The sequence below is a fragment of the Typopeltis vanoorti genome, chromosome 5 (assembly GCF_054136105.1).
Source record: "Typopeltis vanoorti isolate ZY-2024b chromosome 5, IOZ_Tvanoo_1.0, whole genome shotgun sequence".
Taxonomy (NCBI): domain Eukaryota; kingdom Metazoa; phylum Arthropoda; class Arachnida; order Uropygi; family Thelyphonidae; genus Typopeltis; species Typopeltis vanoorti.
The window spans coordinates 135,373,485-135,392,033 of record NC_143553.1 but is presented as its reverse complement, the minus strand read 5'-3'; the positions used below and the strand labels follow the sequence as shown (position 1 = coordinate 135,392,033).

Below are 18,549 nucleotides of genomic sequence, written 5' to 3'. Positions count from 1 at the left end.
TTGTGAACATCTATAATGCTATGCATTAAAGGAAGGGCCACTACCCAGACCAGTTTCGACCTTTATTGAGGTCTATGTCCAATGAGGTTCAATGGTTCATAATCTTTTCTGCTTATAGAAAACACACACATACTTTGGTAAGAACATAGAAAATAAATATCAAGAAGATAGCAAGATATTCTGGAGGTTGTCGAAGAAGCTCAGAAATGGAGGAAAGAGTGCTGTAAAAGGAATTAGAGATGATAAAGGTGACATTAAAACTAGAGAAAAAGATATCCTTGAAGTATGGGATAATTACTTCAAGAAATTGCTAAATGAAACAATCAGTGACAGCCCAGTGGAAAAAAACACTGACCAGTCATGCAATCAGGAATACATATCCATACTTGAAGTAGAAGTAGCCATCAAAAGCCTGAAATGTGGAAAGTCAGCTTGAGTAGATGATATTCGACCAGAAATGCTCAAGGATGGAGGTATAAAAGTCTTACAGTGGCTGCACTGCATAGTTCAGCAAGCCTGGACAGAGGGATGAATTCCAGATGATTGGAGTAGAGCTCTCATAGTACCCATATATAAAAAGGGAAATAAAACTGAATATGAGAATTACAGAGGTATTTCCCTACTGAGTGTTCCTGGTAAGATTTATGCAAGTATACTCGAGAAATGGTTGAGAAGAATTGTGGAAGAAAAGCTTGGTGAAGAACAAGATGGATTCAGGCCAAATAGAGGCTATCAGGATCAGATTTTCACTTTACGACAAATAGTTGAGATTTCGTGAGAATATAACAAAGATCTGTATTTAAGTTTTGTATATCTAGAAAAGGTATATGACAAGGTGCGAAGAGAGAAGCTGTTCAAAATGCTACAGTTGTATGGTGTCAGTGGGTCATTATATCAAGCAATACTTAGTTTTTATTTGAGTTGTAAGTCAAGCAATTAGAACTGAAGGAAATACAGGAAGATGGTTTAATGTTAAATCTGGTGTGAAACAAGGATGTACATTATCCCCTCTGTTATTCATTATCTATATGGATCACATTATGAAGGAAAGTGGTATTAAACATGATATCAAAATTGGAGATGTTAATGTCAGCTCTTTGCTTTATATGGATGAAGTTATACTTCTAAACAAATCCACTACAAGTCTGTAAGATTCCCTGACTAAATTGAATAACTGTTGTAATACATATGGTATGAAGGTCATTAATAACAAGACAAAACAGTGAAAATAGGCAGAAGTGTTGAAAATGTAATTGTATTGTGAACGGACAACCTGTGGAACAAGTAAAACATTTCAGTTACTTAGGCATAATTTTTAGTGAAGATGACAAATTAAATATGGAAATAGACAATAGAATCAACAAAGCTGGTATGGTAGGAAGTCAATTGGATAAATTCATATGGAATAAGAGAGAAATTAGTCAAAACACTAAATTAGTTGTATACAAGACAGTGTTCAAACTAATTTTAACTTATGGATCTGAGAGCTTGGTTAGAAGTAAAACACTTGACCAAAGACTAGAGACCGCAGGTATGAGAGTCCTGAGAAAGATTAACGGCATGAACAGATGGCATCAATGGCAATATCATATTAAAAATGAGGATATTAGGAAAGAACTTGACATTGTTAGCATCCAGGAATGTATTAGTAGAGCTAATCTCAGGTGACTGTGGTCACTTAAATAGAATGGGAGAGGAAAGATTAGCAAAACAAGTGTTCTTTGCTAGGTTGGCAGGAAAAAGACCGAGAGGAAGACCAAGATATAGATGGATTGACACAGTAAAAAGTACCTTAGAAGATAGAAATATAAGATTTGATAATGTTTGATAATGACAGATAACAGATTTATTTGGAGGAATATTGTAGATAGGAATGATGTAAATTTTTCATGTAGTACTATCATATCCTGTACACCCCTTGAGAGTACATGTCAGGGATTTGATGATAACACATACTAGATTTCAAAAAGGCCTTTGACCGAGTTCCCAGACACTTAATATTTCAAACATTAAAGAAAAACAAGATAACTTAATAGCAGCCATATAAAATGTCTACATAAGTAATAGAAATTATGTAAGAACCTATAATAATATAGATCAAAAGAATTTGAAAGAAATATAGGAGTGAGGCAAGGCTCTATCCTCAGCCCTCTTGTTTTCATTATAGTAATGGATGAAATTTTAAAGGCATGCCAAACAAAAACAAAAAAGTTTCACCTAGAATGCAGAAACTGAAAGAAACCAGAATTTCACATATGGCTTTTGCAGATGATGTAGTGATTCTAGCGAACAAATATAGCTGAAGATTTGCAGTATAACATCAAAATTTAGTATGAAGAAACAAAGAAAAGGAATATGATTATTTATATTTATTCCCATAAATATAAATAAAACTAAAACAATGATCATATCTAGAAACCAACCAAAACACATAATAAAAATAGTGAACTCAACTGGAACAAGTCCACTCCTTTAAATACTTGGGATCATATATACAAGAAGGTGGTAGACTAGACACAGAAATTAACAACAGGATAACGGGGAAATAAAGTTATTCAATGTGCAATGAAAGGCCCACTCCTAGATAAGAAAGAATTTATCCAGAATACCAAAATGGCAGTGTATCGCTCAGTGTTTATACCAACATTAACATACAGTTCCGAGTCTTAGTATTTGTGTTTCCTGTTGTTAAACAACAGGAAACACAAATAAACTACAAGCAATTGAAATCAAATATCTTAGGAAAGTGGCACAAAAAGCGAGACAGGATCGAATAAGAAATCAAACTATAAGAGGCAGCCTTCATGTTGCACCTCTGACCAATTCATAACACAAGCCCAAATGAGGTAGTTTGGACATCTTAATTGAACGGAAGAAGGAAGAATAGCGAAAACTGTATATGAAAGCCAGAAAATAGACAAAAGAAACATAGGCATGCCCAGGAAAGGGTGGCAAAAGGAAATTAAAGAAAAATTGGAAAAGATGGGAATCAACTGGAAAGAAGCAAAAGAACAAGTCTTGGACAGGACGGCATGGAAATCTCTTTGGCAAAATCTCAACACTTAAAAGCTCAAGAGATCATAGATGAAGAAGATGACACATACAGGGAGATATTTGCACAAACATTCACACCATCATTCAGCTCAACAGTATAGTATCCTAAAAACACTAATTCACAAAGCTAGAGCTATCTGTTCCAGTGACAATGCTCTTACCACTGAACTCACTTGTGTCACACTTTCTTTAGCCAATGGCTATAATCCTCATCATAGGATAGAAAAAATGCTAAATGCTTTCCAAAAATCCCCTCCTATCAAGACCTACGTCATAACTGTTACCCTCTTACACATTCAAGGCACATCTAAAAAGATATCTAGAGTGCTTAATAAATATCAGCTATGCACCATATTTAAACCATATGTCAACTTGGCAACTCTCATCCATTCGCCTAAGGCAAACTCTCTTCTTTATCATATCCAGGAGTTTATGAAGTGCCCTGTTCTTGTGACCTGACTTACTATGGACGGACAGGAAAAACTGTTGACACCTGCCTTGGTGAACATAAAAAATACATTCGACACTATCATTATAGCAAGTCAGGTCTAGCAAACCATGCTTTGGATAATCCTTCACACAAGATTAAAGGGATGAAAACAAAAGTGCTACACAGAAGTTATCATATGTCAGAGAGGTTGTTTTTGGAATCAACAGCAGCTTTAAAACAAAGCTGCTGTTGATTCTGTCAAACCTTAACAAGTATGGCTGTATAAATTTACCAAAAATCTGGGAGACAGTCATTTTAAGATCTAATTAATATTTTTTCTCTCTCTTTTTCCAACATAGATGGTGCCAATTAGGACTTTAGTTCCTTCTGTCATCCGTTAAATTTTTTTTAAACTAGTCCCACTGTTATACCAAATTATTGTTGTTTCGTGTACAAACACTTCTTGTGCTCTGAAAAAAAAAAAAAAAAACGCTGGTTGTAGTACCTGCGAAATGTCAGCAAATAAGTTAGTAAGTATCAATTATTTTCTTATCATTCTGTGTTGTAATTAATACTGTTAAAATAACTAACATGTACTGCCAACACAAGCCTTTCTACTCATAAAAGATCTATATATATATATTCATAGAAGATTATAGGATCTCAAATTGAAAGATATTATGCTTATAATAATAACAAAAGAATAAAAGAAAAAAAAAGAAAAGCCTATTGGGTGATGGAGTTACCTTGCTTTTCCAACCAGAGGCCAAGCTAAATAATTAATATAAAATTTTAAATTTATATTAAGAGTAATAAAAAAGACATACCTGGTTGTGATTTTTAGAAAGTAGGAATGGCAAGATATTTAAAGCCAAACTTGATTGAACCAAAACCATGGTTAGAGAAAGGTGTTGAAAATTAAGCTCAGTTATGTGAACTTAAATATGTATAAACATATTTAAATTCATAAATAAAATTGGTAAGCAAGGAAGATGATGAATCAAATGGACTAGATTTTGAAAGATATTAAGAATTAAAAATATGAGAACTAAAAAAATTTTTTAATTAAAAATTAAAGACCAAAAAAGGAACAAAATCTAGTGAAGCATATACAGGACTGGCAACATGTCAGTGTGCTGGCCGTTTTGTGGGAATTGTCATAATTTTTTTTTATTATTATTACTCATTGTTCTTTCAAAAAGGTCTTGTATATTTAAATACTTCCCCACAACTCTGAACTCTTTACCACTTTTTTTCTCAAATTTACTGAAATTTTATTTGCTGAAATATTTACCAAAAATTTTAATTTTTGCTAAATTCAATTTCCCAAAATCTACCAGATAATTTGAGACAGCATTTACAATTTCCGATTCATTTTCACTAAATCTTTTTATCGAATAAATTATTCCTTCATCTATTAGATTTTTTCGTTCAGTTTGAATGGCTCTCTGCATGCATTATCTGAATATAATTTTATGTCTTAATTTTCTTTAAGAAGCTTTTTGATTCTGCATGATCATTCCCTGTTCATTGACCCCCCACAAATAATTTCAGAGTAGTTAACAAGTGCAATCATTACACCACTCTATTAGATACCAATCTTACTGAATCCCAGTACTTGAACTTCAGGATTTTTGTTTGGAACATGGCTGCTAAAATCTTTCAGTATTTTGGGTGAATACTGGTAAAAGGTGTGTATATATATATTTTTTATTACATTTACAAAGTCAGAAACAAAGATAATATCTTTAATATAATTTAAAATATCCAGATTCAAATTATGTGAAACACAATGTGTTGATATAAGAACTGCACAACTCTCTTTAATTTTACCACTGACTGCTTATTTTTTTCCCACCACGTTACCTACTCTGTCTCTGTTTCACTGCCTAATAACCAATTACATGTTTTCCCGTGATGAATAACTTGTTCATTTCACTCTCTAATGTATTAAAGTATCCTGTATTGTTGAGTTTGTAAAAGAATTGCAGTAATAAATACCTTTCAGTTTCTAATTTTTATCAATCTATCTCATGTAATGGACAAGTTCCTCCTTATTTGAAGTATCTGTAGCAGCTTCACTCTATTGGAGTCTTCAATTTCCTTAACTAATTCTTGTTTAATAACTCAGCAATAATTGATGTATCATTTTGGTACTGCCTGAATTAATTTAATAAGTTAAGTCCTTCAGGTGGAAAACACTTGTCAATGATGTTTTCATTAGTCAGGCATGAAAGTTAGATGTTCTAACCATAAATGTCGTCAACTAGTGATCCATCTAATTTTCTCAACAGAATTAGTGGACAGCTTGAATTCTGAGGGAGATATAGTTGTGAAGCTGAAACTTAAAAGAATTGATAAAAGGGTGCCACCCAGAATTGGGAGATTCCATAACTTGGTTGGTATATGATGCCCTTTGTTCGGAAAGACCTGAGTTCAAATCCAATCTAGGATGTCAATTAAAGTTGAGTTAGCCAGTCTCATACGAAGGTAGCATGTCCCCCCCCCCTCCCAGAAACTCAGATTTTTCATCCCACAAAACAGGCAAACTGACCAGAATACACACAATTTACAGACATAATACACAGGCCTCATAACCTTAATTGCTTCAGCCATAAATCCAAAACACCTAACCAGCAACCAGGAGCGGACCCTATTAATTTGGCTTTACACAAGAGGCTTACTTGGCCTGGATCCTGGCCAAGTAAGAATTGACATATTAAGAGCTGTTTGTTAAGTATCACTTATGATGTCACTTGGTTGCCACTTATCCACAGATATTGTGTATAATAAAATGAACTAAAATTGCCTCATTTTTAAAATATATATATTACTCTGAAATGGCAAACTTTTTTACTCTGATAATTTTTGCTGAAAGATCTTGTAGTGTATATCCACATTGATTTATTAATTAGGAAAATTATAATCCTTTTCATGTTTTGACAACATCAAGATAAGATTGATTGAAATTATTTCTGGAAAACTTTGTTTTATTAATACACTGTTTTTTAGAAACAAGTTATGTCTAGCTATCTGCTCTTCTGTGAGCTCATCAGTTTTTTTTGCTTTAAATTAGTCTGTCATTGCCTCTCTATCTCTCTCTCTGTTGCATTACTTGGTGTAGTCCATATCCACATGGTTGCAGATAACATGCCATGCACTGCCTAAAGCTGCCATTTTTGCTGCAAGAATGCATATCATCTAGACCACTTCATTAATTTTTTTTCACACTTAGAACACTTGTATGAACTTTATGAAAATGTGATTGTCTGTGGAAATGCTAGTGGTGGTGGTAGGCAGTAGATGGCATTGTTGTAGTTGGTGGAGTTATAGAGCAGGTACCCTCCCTCGATGAGTCTGGAGGTGTTACATAATAATAATAATAAACTTGAAATATTTTGCATATGATATACTACAATATATTAGGACTAGCATCTCCTTTTTTGTATTAATTTTCTTTCATGTGTTAACCCAAATATATTTCACACCAAGATCCAGTTTGGCTGTGTAACTTTCTGCATGTACATTATAACTTAATACATTCTTGATTTCTTTTCCAAAACATATTCCAATTTTGTGGATCTTGTGCATATAGCTTACTGCTAAAAACTTATATATCACTAAAACCATTACTGTGATGAAGTTGATAAAACACATCAAGGACATGCATAGAATTGATCTTGTACTAATCAGTATGAATTATGGAAAGATGTACCATGAAAATCTTATAATGTAACCAGAACCACAGAAGCTTATTGCATTACACTTATAACAAGGTGTCAGTTGCTTGATCCATTCACCAAATATTATAGTACTAATAGACTTTTCTTTATTACTGGTATATTTATTTAATTAATTTATTTATTTTCTGAAATTAATCTATTTGTTCTCTTCAGTCTTGATGTATAGATATATAGGTAGATGGTGGAGATGGAGAGTTGTAGAGTAGGTGTCCTCCCTCGATGAGTCATTGGACTCCCTGGAGGTGTCACGTAATAATAATAATAATATGTTAAACAGGTATTTCATGCATTTATTTGTTTTTCTGTTTCAGGTATAAAAATGGTATATGATTTTAAAGCTTGCAATTTTTTTCCCCTTAAGGAAAGTACTGTTCATGATCGCTTAGCACTTCAGATATGCAATGAAATTCTTAAAAGTCCTAATTCTTTTGATGTAAGAACTCTTGCAAAAGCTCTAGACCAACTGGAGATAACATCACATTCATCTCTTAAAGACCTTGTCATTTTGATTCGACGTATGAAAAAGGTAAACACATAATTCAGTTTTGTGTCTTTATTCTTTATCTGATAAAAATATTATTTTAAAAATTTCTTATATAGCTACTGTAAATAATTTAGGTGAAATGATATCTCCCTGTCTCTCTTTTTTATATGCAATTTCATATTTGTTCCTGATTTTATAGATGAAGAAATAAAGTCTCCATATAAAAGTTGGCCAAGGGTTTGGAAGGTGTCGTATCCCGCATTCTACAAACAAATAGAGGGGACAGCCATGGGTTCTCCACTCTTCCCACCCTTGGCCAACTTTTATATGGAGACTTTTGAAGAGAAAGCCTTAAACTCTGCCCCACAAAAACCAACTATTTGGCTTTGCTATGTTGATGATGTGTTTGCTATTTGGCCACATGGCTCCAATGCACTCCTTTCCTTCCTAACACACTTAAACAACCAACACCCCAGAATCAAATTCACCCTGGAAGAAGAAAAAAACAACTGTCTTTCTTTCTTAGACACACTAGTCATCCACCAGCCTGATGGAACCTTGGTTTTCTCAGTCTATAGAAAACCCACCCATACAGGCAGATACATTCACCAACAATCCCACCACCCCTCCTCGCAACAATATGGAGTTATTAAGATACTACACAACAGGGCTAAACTTATCTGTTCAAATGACAGTGCCCTAACCACAGAACTAAACCACATTCTCAACACTTTCTCAGCCAATGGCTACCCCCCAAAAAAATCCAAAAAATATTGAAACCAGTAAACCACAACCCCCCCACACACACACACAACAAGGATTACTCTAAATCCATCACCATATCCTATATCCGAGGCACCTTGGAAAAAATTACAAAAATCCTAAAAAAACATGACTTAACTTCTTGTTACAGACCATATAAAAAATTGGCATCCCTTATCCGCTCTACTAAGGACCAACCTCCCCCCCCTAGACCTACCTGGTGTATACCAGGTCTCCCTTGCAGCTGTAAGCTGTCCACTTTGGCTAAACAGGCAGGACAGCAAATATCAGAATTTCAGAACACAAGGACTACATCCGGTTTCACCAATACAGCCACTCTGGGTCTTGCTGATCATGCACTGGATACTTGCCATAGAATACAGTGGAAGAAAGCCACAATAATACACCATAGTAAATACAAATATGAAAGGCTTTTCATGGAATCAGTTTCAGCCCTAAGAAACAATCCAAATCTCAACAAATTTGGCTGCATGAGACTGCCTCAAATTTGGGAAACCTACATCAGAAGACCTTCAGCCCAATCGTCCAAGAATACCAACATTGCCCGCTAGGGGGCACCATCGGGACTTTAGGAGAAATAATAGCTTCCTGCTTCTTCCTCATTTACTGTTTGTTGTGCCTGCGTGCACGTGTCTTGTTCTTAAGTTTCTTGAAAATGGCAACGTGACGTTGCCGAAATATTGAAGTATATTAAAATTTATTTTAATGTATGTCCTAGTTGACGTTGTAATTTCCTTAAATTATTTAGTAAAAATAAATAAAAAATGCATTGATTTACAGTTGTTTAAATAAAGGTTAAGGATTATAGACATGAATATTATATATATTATTTACTCAGATTAGTTTAAGTAATTAACTCTTTTTTTTTTTTCTTTATTTCTTTCTTTTCTCTGTTTAGAAAGTCAAAGATAAAAATTCTCTGAAAATATTTGAAAAATTTCAAAATAAAGTCCATGAACTTATACCAAATGTACATGAGTTATCCTTTGAAAATACTATGCAAATAACTCCCAACAGAGGTAATATATCACAGATTCCTGATATTCAAGTGAACCCTCCTTCTGAAGAAACCAGTGATGCTTCCAAAAAAAATGATTCTGATGCAGACATTGAAGATAATACATCTCAAGTTAGTGCAGAGACTGGAATATCTGATGAACAGGAAAGCCTTAGTAAGGTGATATCTCTGGAATATTATCTCATGAATCTGTTTATTTTATATATATCTATATATATAGATGGATAGATAGGATACTGTTTGTGGTTTTTATTTATACAAAGCACCTAATGATAAAGTCCTTTTTTTTTTTTTTTTTTCTCCAGACCAGGGAAGATGTATTTTTGAAGCCATTTGCTACACCTGTAACTCGAGCAAAAAACAAGTTTTTACAATCACAAGGTAAAGGATTTGCTTCCAAAATGAAATAATTTTAAAATTAAAGATATATCATATAATGTTTTTAAAATTCTCTGAATGAGTTGCTAGATGTTGAAAAGTTAAAAGGCCTCAATTCTTAGCAAAGTCAACTTAGTAATTTTTTAGTTTTTGGAATTGCTGCATGGACAACCCAATCTTTCATGGCTTCATTAAATTTTGCAAGATTTGAAAATGTATTCCAGTCAGCCTGGTTCGTTTTCCATGGTTCCTGTGAAGATGTGCTAATAATGGGAAAATGATCATTCCATATATATTTTGACATCCCATGTGAGTAGGGAGAAAATGACAGGGGAGCAGATTATAAGATCGATTGCAGAATAAGTGCAGGTAGACATCTGGAAGAAGGTATTTATTCTGTTATTAATAAGGGAAAGTTCATGGTTGTCAAGCATTTGCTCAGTGGTATGACCTTGTCTATTTCTGTTGGCACTACCTCACAGAGTATTATTTCTATTAAAGTGACCCATCAGGAGTATGGGCTGAGGCAGCTGCAATATGAGATTATCAAGTTCCATTTCATTAATTCATAAGAGTGTACTTTGATAAGAACCTCCATAGATAGATGAATCACTACTGCTTCCAGAGTAGTATTAAGCTGGACATGATGAGAAAAGAGTATAACTGCCAATGAGAATAGTTACTCCACCATGAGCAGGACCATCTCCAGTTCTGTCCTTGCATACAAGAGTGATATTCCTGAAGGTAGGGTCCTCATCGGATTTTAAATATGTTTCTGCAGACAGAAACAAAAAAGGTTTGTATTCCTGCAAAAGGTGCTTGATATCATTGATATTCTAGCAAAACCCACAACGATTCCATTTGTAAAAATGTTCATATTGTTTAGGCTTTGTAGACCTGTCTGATTTCTGGGAGGTTGAGGTTACCTTTGTCAGGTTTATATTTCTCATTGAATTTTGGGAAGTATGTATGACTAGCATCCATCTCTTCCTCTGGAAAAATATCCAATACATTATCAGATGTGTTAAGATCACTAGATAAGTTCAAGTTACTATCCATTTTTTTCTGTGGGAGGGTCTGGTAGTTTGTCTTTTAAGTGATAACCTTGCCATGATTTTTTTCACAAGTGCATTCTCATCGAATGGAACCATTTTTGGAGTTGTTTCTGGAGTGAGACTGTACATTAAGTGATTGATGAGAGTGATCACCTAATGAGACTGTACATTAGGTGATCACTCAAACATGACTGCTTCAAGAAAAGCAGTTAGGATTGTAAAGTTTAGGTAAAGTATTGTGGAATAGACATAAGAATTTGAGTTGCCATTTTCTTAACTGCTACTTTCTCAGCATAAGAGGATCTCAGAACAGGTGTGGTGGTAGCTAACTTCCTTTTTCCATCCTAATAGGGTATATTTTATTCTGGTTTTATTTTTTGTATTTCTTTCTGCTTCTGACATGCATGGAAGTATGCCAGGTGATCTCCCTGACAATTCACACATTATTAAGCTTTCATGGCAGAGCAAAGCTGGCAGTGCCACAATAGGCAGTTTGAGATGTCCATATTTTTAGCATTTGAAGCATCTTAGTAGATTAGGAATGTATAGTCTAACAAGACATTTGAGACACTCTGCTTTTACAGATGGTGGAGGTTTAGGTGTATCAAAAATAAGGATAGAACCAAATGACCATCCCTACCTGTCAGATCCTTGATCTTTTAGTTCAGAACATCAAGGAGATGCCATTCTGAGATCACTGCTTTACCGGAATTGAGTATTTTTTAAGATTTAATTGTTATTAATATTCGCCCATTGAGGATTGCTCTGAGTAGTTTTTCATGTTGTTGTTTAATATGACGTTTATACATCACCAGAACATAGTTTCTTTCCCTTCTGAATAAGGAAGAGTGATATTTTCTCTATTGGCTTTTCCCCTGTTGCACAGATAATTAGAGAAATTGGTACATTTATACTGGTATCATTACTTGGTTATGACTTTGTTAGGGGCCCCTGAAACAACTGAGGATGAATTTATGCCTGAGTGTTTTGAGTGTTGTTTTTTATTTTATTTATTTCTGTTCAGTGGCAGACCTTCCCACTCTCTGGCAAGCAATAACTGTGCTTGGGAGTGGAATGCAAAGGCTATCCTGAATGCTATATGATACGAGCACACCACAGCTGTTCCCTTGGTCCCTCCTTACCCATGGTCTGGAAGGGTAAGGAGACTTACTGCAGCACACTTGATCCTTGCATGCAAGCTCACTAGCTGATTGATCCTGTCTGGGCAATCTAGGACTGCCTATCTTGTTGAAGCAGAGGCCAAAGTAGTGTAAATACTATAGGATTTCCCTTTCTGGATGTCCACGGATTGCACTGCACAGCAAACATGGTGGCAAGGCATTGGATCGTGATGGTGGTCTGGAAGATAGGATAGTAAAAAAGACTCTGGAGAAGTCGAGTGAAGAAAAGCAAAGGAGAAAAGGAAGAATGAAAGAGGCAATACCATCTCTGGGAGGTCCCTTTCACCATGAGTAGGTATGTGGCTTCACCTGCCACACTTCTGCATAGGTGTGGCAGTTGAAGCCACTCCTGTGCAGACAGGATTAACAGCTCTAATTAGGTTTCAAAGAAGCTAAGCTATTTGGTTGTGAGAGGCCATTAAGCCTAACATGTAAGAGAAAATAGGCAGTTTTGCATGAAAAAAATTTTTGTAATTACACAAACTGTGATTTCTTCCTCGAAGCTTCATGATTTTATGGAAATTGAATGTCTCACTTTGAGGTGGCTCCTTTAAATCTAAGATGCTTCAGCATTACATAGCTTATTTTACAGACACATGATTAAGTTTATATATTTTCCTGAAAGAACCAAGTAGTCTGATTTTTCATCTGTCACATTCACCTTCTGGTGGGGATTCTGTGAGATGAATCAGCCTAGAAAATCTCTTTTTTACCACGGTTTATTTTGAGTAATTAGTTTATAATGCAATAATAAAATTGTTATTTGTTATACTTGATGAAGAATGTGCATTAAAATTTATTTATTATTATTTTCAGTACCTTTGTCATGTCCAGTTAAATCTAAGGCAGCACCTCCCAAGAAAATATATGCTTTGCGACGAAGAAGTATGAAATAAAAATAATGAACATCTTTACTTGCAACTGGTCTTTATGTAATATATTTTTGTATTAAAGGTTTTTATTTGTTTTTTGAATCCATTGCACTTTTTTTAAAAAGACCAAATTTTCCTTCCATTTTGGATTAATTTTGTTCACACAAAATTAATCCAAAAAAATCAATCCAAAAGGAGAGTGTTAAAAATGATATCAGGATTGTGGAATACTGATTATGAAAACAGATTGAGAATTTGTAGACAGGAGAAAGAGGAGTGATATGATTGAGCCTTACAAACTTCTGAAAGGGTCATACAGGATTTCAGTTGATAGAATTTTTCACTTTATGAAGGGTGGGGAAAGGACGAGAGGGCATCCTTGGAAGCTGAGAATGAATAAATGCCACTAAGAAGCAGGTGAGGGCTAGATTTTGCTCTCTTAGGGTGGTGCATAATTGGAATGGATTGCCATTGGATGTTGTGAGTAAAAGCAGTGTGAATGAATTCAAAAATAAGTATGATAGCTGATGCATGTACTATGTGGCCTCCCTGGAAGTCTCTCTAATAATAATAAATTATCTAAATCTGTATCACGAATTTGCAAATGTTTTATGTACTACTGCGGATCCTAGTTAATTGGAAACTCAAGGTAGCAAAAATTATCAGCTTTAAACGAAAGAAATTTTTGATTTTAAGCATTTTTATATAAAGTGTGAGGAAGACAAAGTTGGAAATGTAAATTGTACTGATATTTATGAAATGGCTCATAAAATTCATTTGGCAGACAACTGGTTTCAAAACAATCCTGTACCCCCCCCCCTCACAATCCATAAATCATGCATAAATGAATTTTTAAGGTTTGTAGATGCTCCTCCTCTTTATTGTGCCATAAACTTAGTTTAAAGGAAGTTTAATACCTGAAGCTTTTCCTTTAAAATTTTCAAATGTTTTTTGAATTTAGATTTACGTTTTTTTAATCTTTTTAAAATGTATAATTTTTTTTTTTTTTTAAAAAGTACCTTAAGTCACTGGGTTTCTTATTTTGTAAGCTTCAACTTAGTGATATGAGATTCTAAATAATTTTTTGAAAGCTTTTTGAAAATGTTGCTGTTGATCAGCCATGAGTCATCAATAAAAAAAAAAAAAAAAAAAAAAAAAAACTTCAGTTTCACGTGCTACATTTAATCCATTTCTGTTGGGTAGCATGTTTTTTATATCAGACCCACACAAAAGGTTACAAGACCTACAGCAAAGCAGTGCTGTGTGTGTGTGGATAAGAAGAAAGAAGGAATCTGTTCATGTGTTTCTTCAACAGCTGAAAGTTGTAGTCTTTTGGAAAAGACAGAATGAGGGAGACTATTTCAGGTAGATGGAATGAGAGAAGAGTGAGAGAAATTTGTTTGGTAAGTTTGGAGTTGGACAGTAAATGAACAGTGACTGCAGCTGCTCTTTTTATCACAGTCTTGATGATGATGGCAGCCAGTTCTGCAGGACATTGTTCATGAAAGCGCTTATAGAAGAGAGAGACATAGAAGGAACTGAATACCTGTGAGTGAGGAGGGTCATCAATTAATTGGATTTCCCTCTTAAAGAGGTTTTAGTGGTGGGATTTATAGTGTTAGAGGTTGTACAAGTAATAAATAGTGTCTTGAGAGGGACTAGTACACTGAGTTTCTTGGAGGTTAACAAAGCTATGTCTGAGATGTATGCATGACAGGAAAGGCTGGAAGTGTAAGTCAACTCAAGAAGCACTGGAGTTCAGGTTTGTTGAACTAGAAGCCATGACTGATTTGAACAGGAATGGTTGTAGCATTTGGATCTCATCTTCATTATATCCTCTTTTACCTTGTGGTATTGAGGGTTTTATTAATCATTGGACCTCAAACCGTTCACAGGATAAGGTGATCAGCCTACACCCCAGTGTATCCATGTCCTGAAGTGTTGCATTCTCAAGGCCAGTTTGCCTGCTTTGCAGGATGAAAAACCCCAGGATAAACTGGGGAAAAAACCCTACTGTCCACACCCAAGACCGGCTAACTTGGCTATGGCTGAGGAAGATCCTTCAGCTCCTCACGTCACTGACGGGAATCCAACCTAGGACATTCCTTTCCCAGGCATATGGTTGCGAAGCGCACAGCCACTAGGCTAACTGCACGGACTAGCATTTGGATTTAGTCAGATTTTTGCAGTTGTTGTGAGCTGCAATATAGGGTGGTGGTGATAGAGTTTTAGTCACTCATTTTGAATTTTTTTTTTTTTTTTTGACTGCCTTAGCACACTTGGAGAATCGTGGCTTGAATAACAGTTGGCTATTTCAGATGAAATGGAGAATGTAGGCTTTTATTTCAGTGAGAATTATTTCTGTTTGAACAGTTGTTTTGGATCTGGAGAACTGAAATAGTAGTTGGGCCATTAAAAAAAGAGGGGGGGGAGCTGAGCTGGGCAAAGGCTGTTCCACAGTGGAGAAAACGTAATGAGGTTGTGATCAGAGTCACCTCATTAGTCAACTTCCAATTTATGATGAAGAAGGAAACCAACAATAGTTTGGCCATCCTTCATAAAATAGTCTACAATCTTTGTTCCCATGAAGTCTCTTGCAGCAGAACTCAGCCATATGTGTCATACCTTGCTATGTATAATGGCTATAGTTCCTACAGAATCAAAAATATAATCAGTCCTTTTCCAATCTGTGACCTTCTCTTCAGATGGATTTTAGCAATGCTCTCACCATTCCCTATATCTGACTGAGGCATATAAAAAAATCCAGAATTTTTTAAAAAATACAACCTCTGCATAACAACTGGCTTACTACCCTTATTTTTTCTTCCATTCAGCCACCACCATCCTCACAGAAGAATAAAAAAAAAAAATACACACAAATTGTGAAAAAACATGCTGTATTGCAGCAAATTTAGTAGTTGACTTTTTTAGAATCTGCAGCTGCCATTAAAAGCCATCTTAAAAAAATATGAATGCAAAATACTTTCCAAAATATTGCAAACATTAATAGCAACCTCCATTAATGTTCTCCTTCCAAGATCCTTATATTGTATTCACAATATGTTCTTGTGAATTTTCTTGAGAACTAGTCAAGGATTACATTGTAGTGTCATCTCAGAACAGTGCTTTATGGAATGCTCATTCAAGTCATAGGTACTTTCTTGCTGCTGATATTCTTCAGAAATTGTGAACAAACAACTGTTTTCACAATTTCTAGTTCACTAGGCATGGCCTTTTCATGAAACTTCTACCTCACTAATAATAGTACAAATTACTCAAGATCATTAACTATGTGTGTGGCCATAATATGCTGGTTTCCATAAATTAAGGAACAAAAAAAAAAAAAACATCTGAAAACACACCCCAACTCAACATCACCAGAGTTAAAGATCAGTATTATCAACATAAGAAGCCTGAATGGCAAAGAAATGGAGCTAGCGGAGGAATTAGCTAAGTACCAGATTGACATAATAGGGGTGACTGAAACAAAAAAGACGAAAACTGGTGAGATCTTTCTGAGCAATAAATACAAAATGTTATATTCAGGCAATGACAATCAAGGAAAAGAAGGAGTAGCCATAGTATTCAACACAAAATATGAGGCTCATCTTGTTGAATGGCAGGCAGTGTCAAGTAGAGTGATTTGGGCAATATCAGAATGGGGAACTGGACGATGAGATTTATTTGTGCCTATGGTCCCACAGAAGGTTCTGCTAAGGTAGAAGTGGAGGAATTTTTTCAGGCTCTAGAGAAAGTTACTGACACAATGAAAAAGGAAAAGTTGGTCCTTGTTGGATATCTAAATAGCAGAGTAGGAAGTGATTGTCAGACACACAAAAATGTTTTGGGAAAATTTGGAGAAAAGAGCAAAGCTAATAATAATGGCAAATATCTGTTGGATTTCTGCTCAGGACATGGACTGGTTATTACTAACACCGTGTTCCAACATAAAAATGTGCACAAATTCACATGGAGAGAAGAGGCATTGAATAAGAAAAGTCTCATTGACTATGTTATTGTTAATAGTGATGTTTTCTCCCTGGTGCAGAGTGTACATTTTATCCTGCTCAAGACTAAATCACTATTTAGTCTTGAGCAGGATAAAATTGAATTTCATGTTGAAAAGAATGACGTAAGAAAGTTTTAAAGCGAATAAAAGTTGAGCAGCTCTCAGATGTGAACTGTAGACTAAAATACACAAAGATTATTGAAGGAAAAACGAAAGAGTTTGAGAATAGGAACCAAACCTTGGAAAGTCAGTGGCAAGCCTTGAAGAAAACCCCTGATTGATTCAGCTAGAGAGGCATGTGGTGAAGTTGTCTGCAAGGATAGAAAAATTAGAACTACCTGGTGGACACAGGAAGTTAAAGAGGCAGTGAAGGAAAAGAAGAAAGCATATCAAAAGTTCCTGGCAAATAAGTCAGCTTGTGCTCTTAGAGAATACAGAGACAAATGTAAGAAAGCCAAACAGTGTGTAAAACTAGCTAAACAAAAGTCATTGGAGGACTTGGCAAGAACATAGAAAATAAATATCAAGAAGGTTTCAAAATATTCTAGAGGTTGTTGAAGCTTAGGAATGGAGGAAAGAGTGCTGTAAAAGGAGTTAGAGATGATAAAGGTGACATGAAAACGGGAGAAAAAGATATCCTTGAAGTATGGAGTAATTACTTTGAAAATTTGCTAAATGAAACAAGCAGAGATGACAGCACAGTGATAAAAAACACTGATCAGGCATGCAGTCAGGAATACATATCCATCATTGAAGTAGAAAAAGCCATCAAAGGCTTGAAATGTGGAAAAGCAGCAGCAGTAGATGATATTCGACCAGAAATGCTGAAGTATGGTGGTATAATAAAAGTCTTACAGTGGCTGCACTGCATAGTTCAGAATGCCTGGACAGAGGGATGAATTCCAGACGATTGGAGTAGAGCTCTCATAGTACCCATATATAAAAAGGGAAATAAAACTGAATGTGAGAATTATATAGGTAGTTCCCTACTTAGTGTTCCTGGTAAGATTTAAGCAAGTATACTTGAGAAACATTTGAGATGGATTGTAGAAAGGAAGCTTGGTGAAGAATAAGCTGGATTCAGATCAAATAGAGGCTGTCAGGATCAGATCTTCACTTTACGACAAATAGTGGAGGAAGCATGGGAATATAACAAAGATCTGTATTTAAGTTTTGTCGATTTGGAAAAGGCATATGACAAGGTGCCAAGAGAGAAGCTCTTCAATACGCTGCAGTTATATGGTGTCAATGCGGCATTATATCAAGCAATATTTAGTCTTTATTTGAGTTGTAAGTCAGCAGTTAGAATTGAAGGAAGTACAGGAAGATGGTTTAATGTTAAATCTGGTGTGAGACAAGGATGTACATTATCCCCTCTGTTATTCATTATCTATATGGATCACATTATGAAGGAAAGTGGTATTAAACATGATATCAAAATTGGAGATGTTAATGTCAGCTCTTTGCTTTATGCTGACGATGTTATACTTCTAAATAAATCCGCTAAAAGTCTGCAAGATTCTCTGACTAAATTGAATAGCT

At 35.1% G+C, this 18,549-nt stretch overlaps 1 protein-coding gene across 4 annotated transcripts in view; it reads left to right on the top strand.

Annotated features, from left to right (window-relative positions):
- Cap-G (Chromosome associated protein G) overlaps nt 1–13,093 on the top strand; it is a 161,725-nt gene extending 148,632 nt beyond the window's left edge. For 3 of the 4 annotated variants that reach the window (XM_090392755.1, XM_090392752.1, XM_090392753.1), the window contains 4 exons: nt 7,589–7,753; nt 9,393–9,671; nt 9,818–9,893; nt 12,943–13,093. In XM_090392755.1, coding sequence (XP_090248881.1) covers nt 7,589–7,753; nt 9,393–9,671; nt 9,818–9,893; nt 12,943–13,022 — 600 coding nt within the window. In that variant the 3' untranslated portion in view covers nt 13,023–13,093. The remainder of the gene's footprint in view (nt 1–7,588; nt 7,754–9,392; nt 9,672–9,817; nt 9,894–12,942) is intronic. The other variant, XM_090392754.1, reaches the window with a different exon arrangement.
- The last annotated feature ends 5,456 nt before the right edge of the window (nt 13,094–18,549 follow it).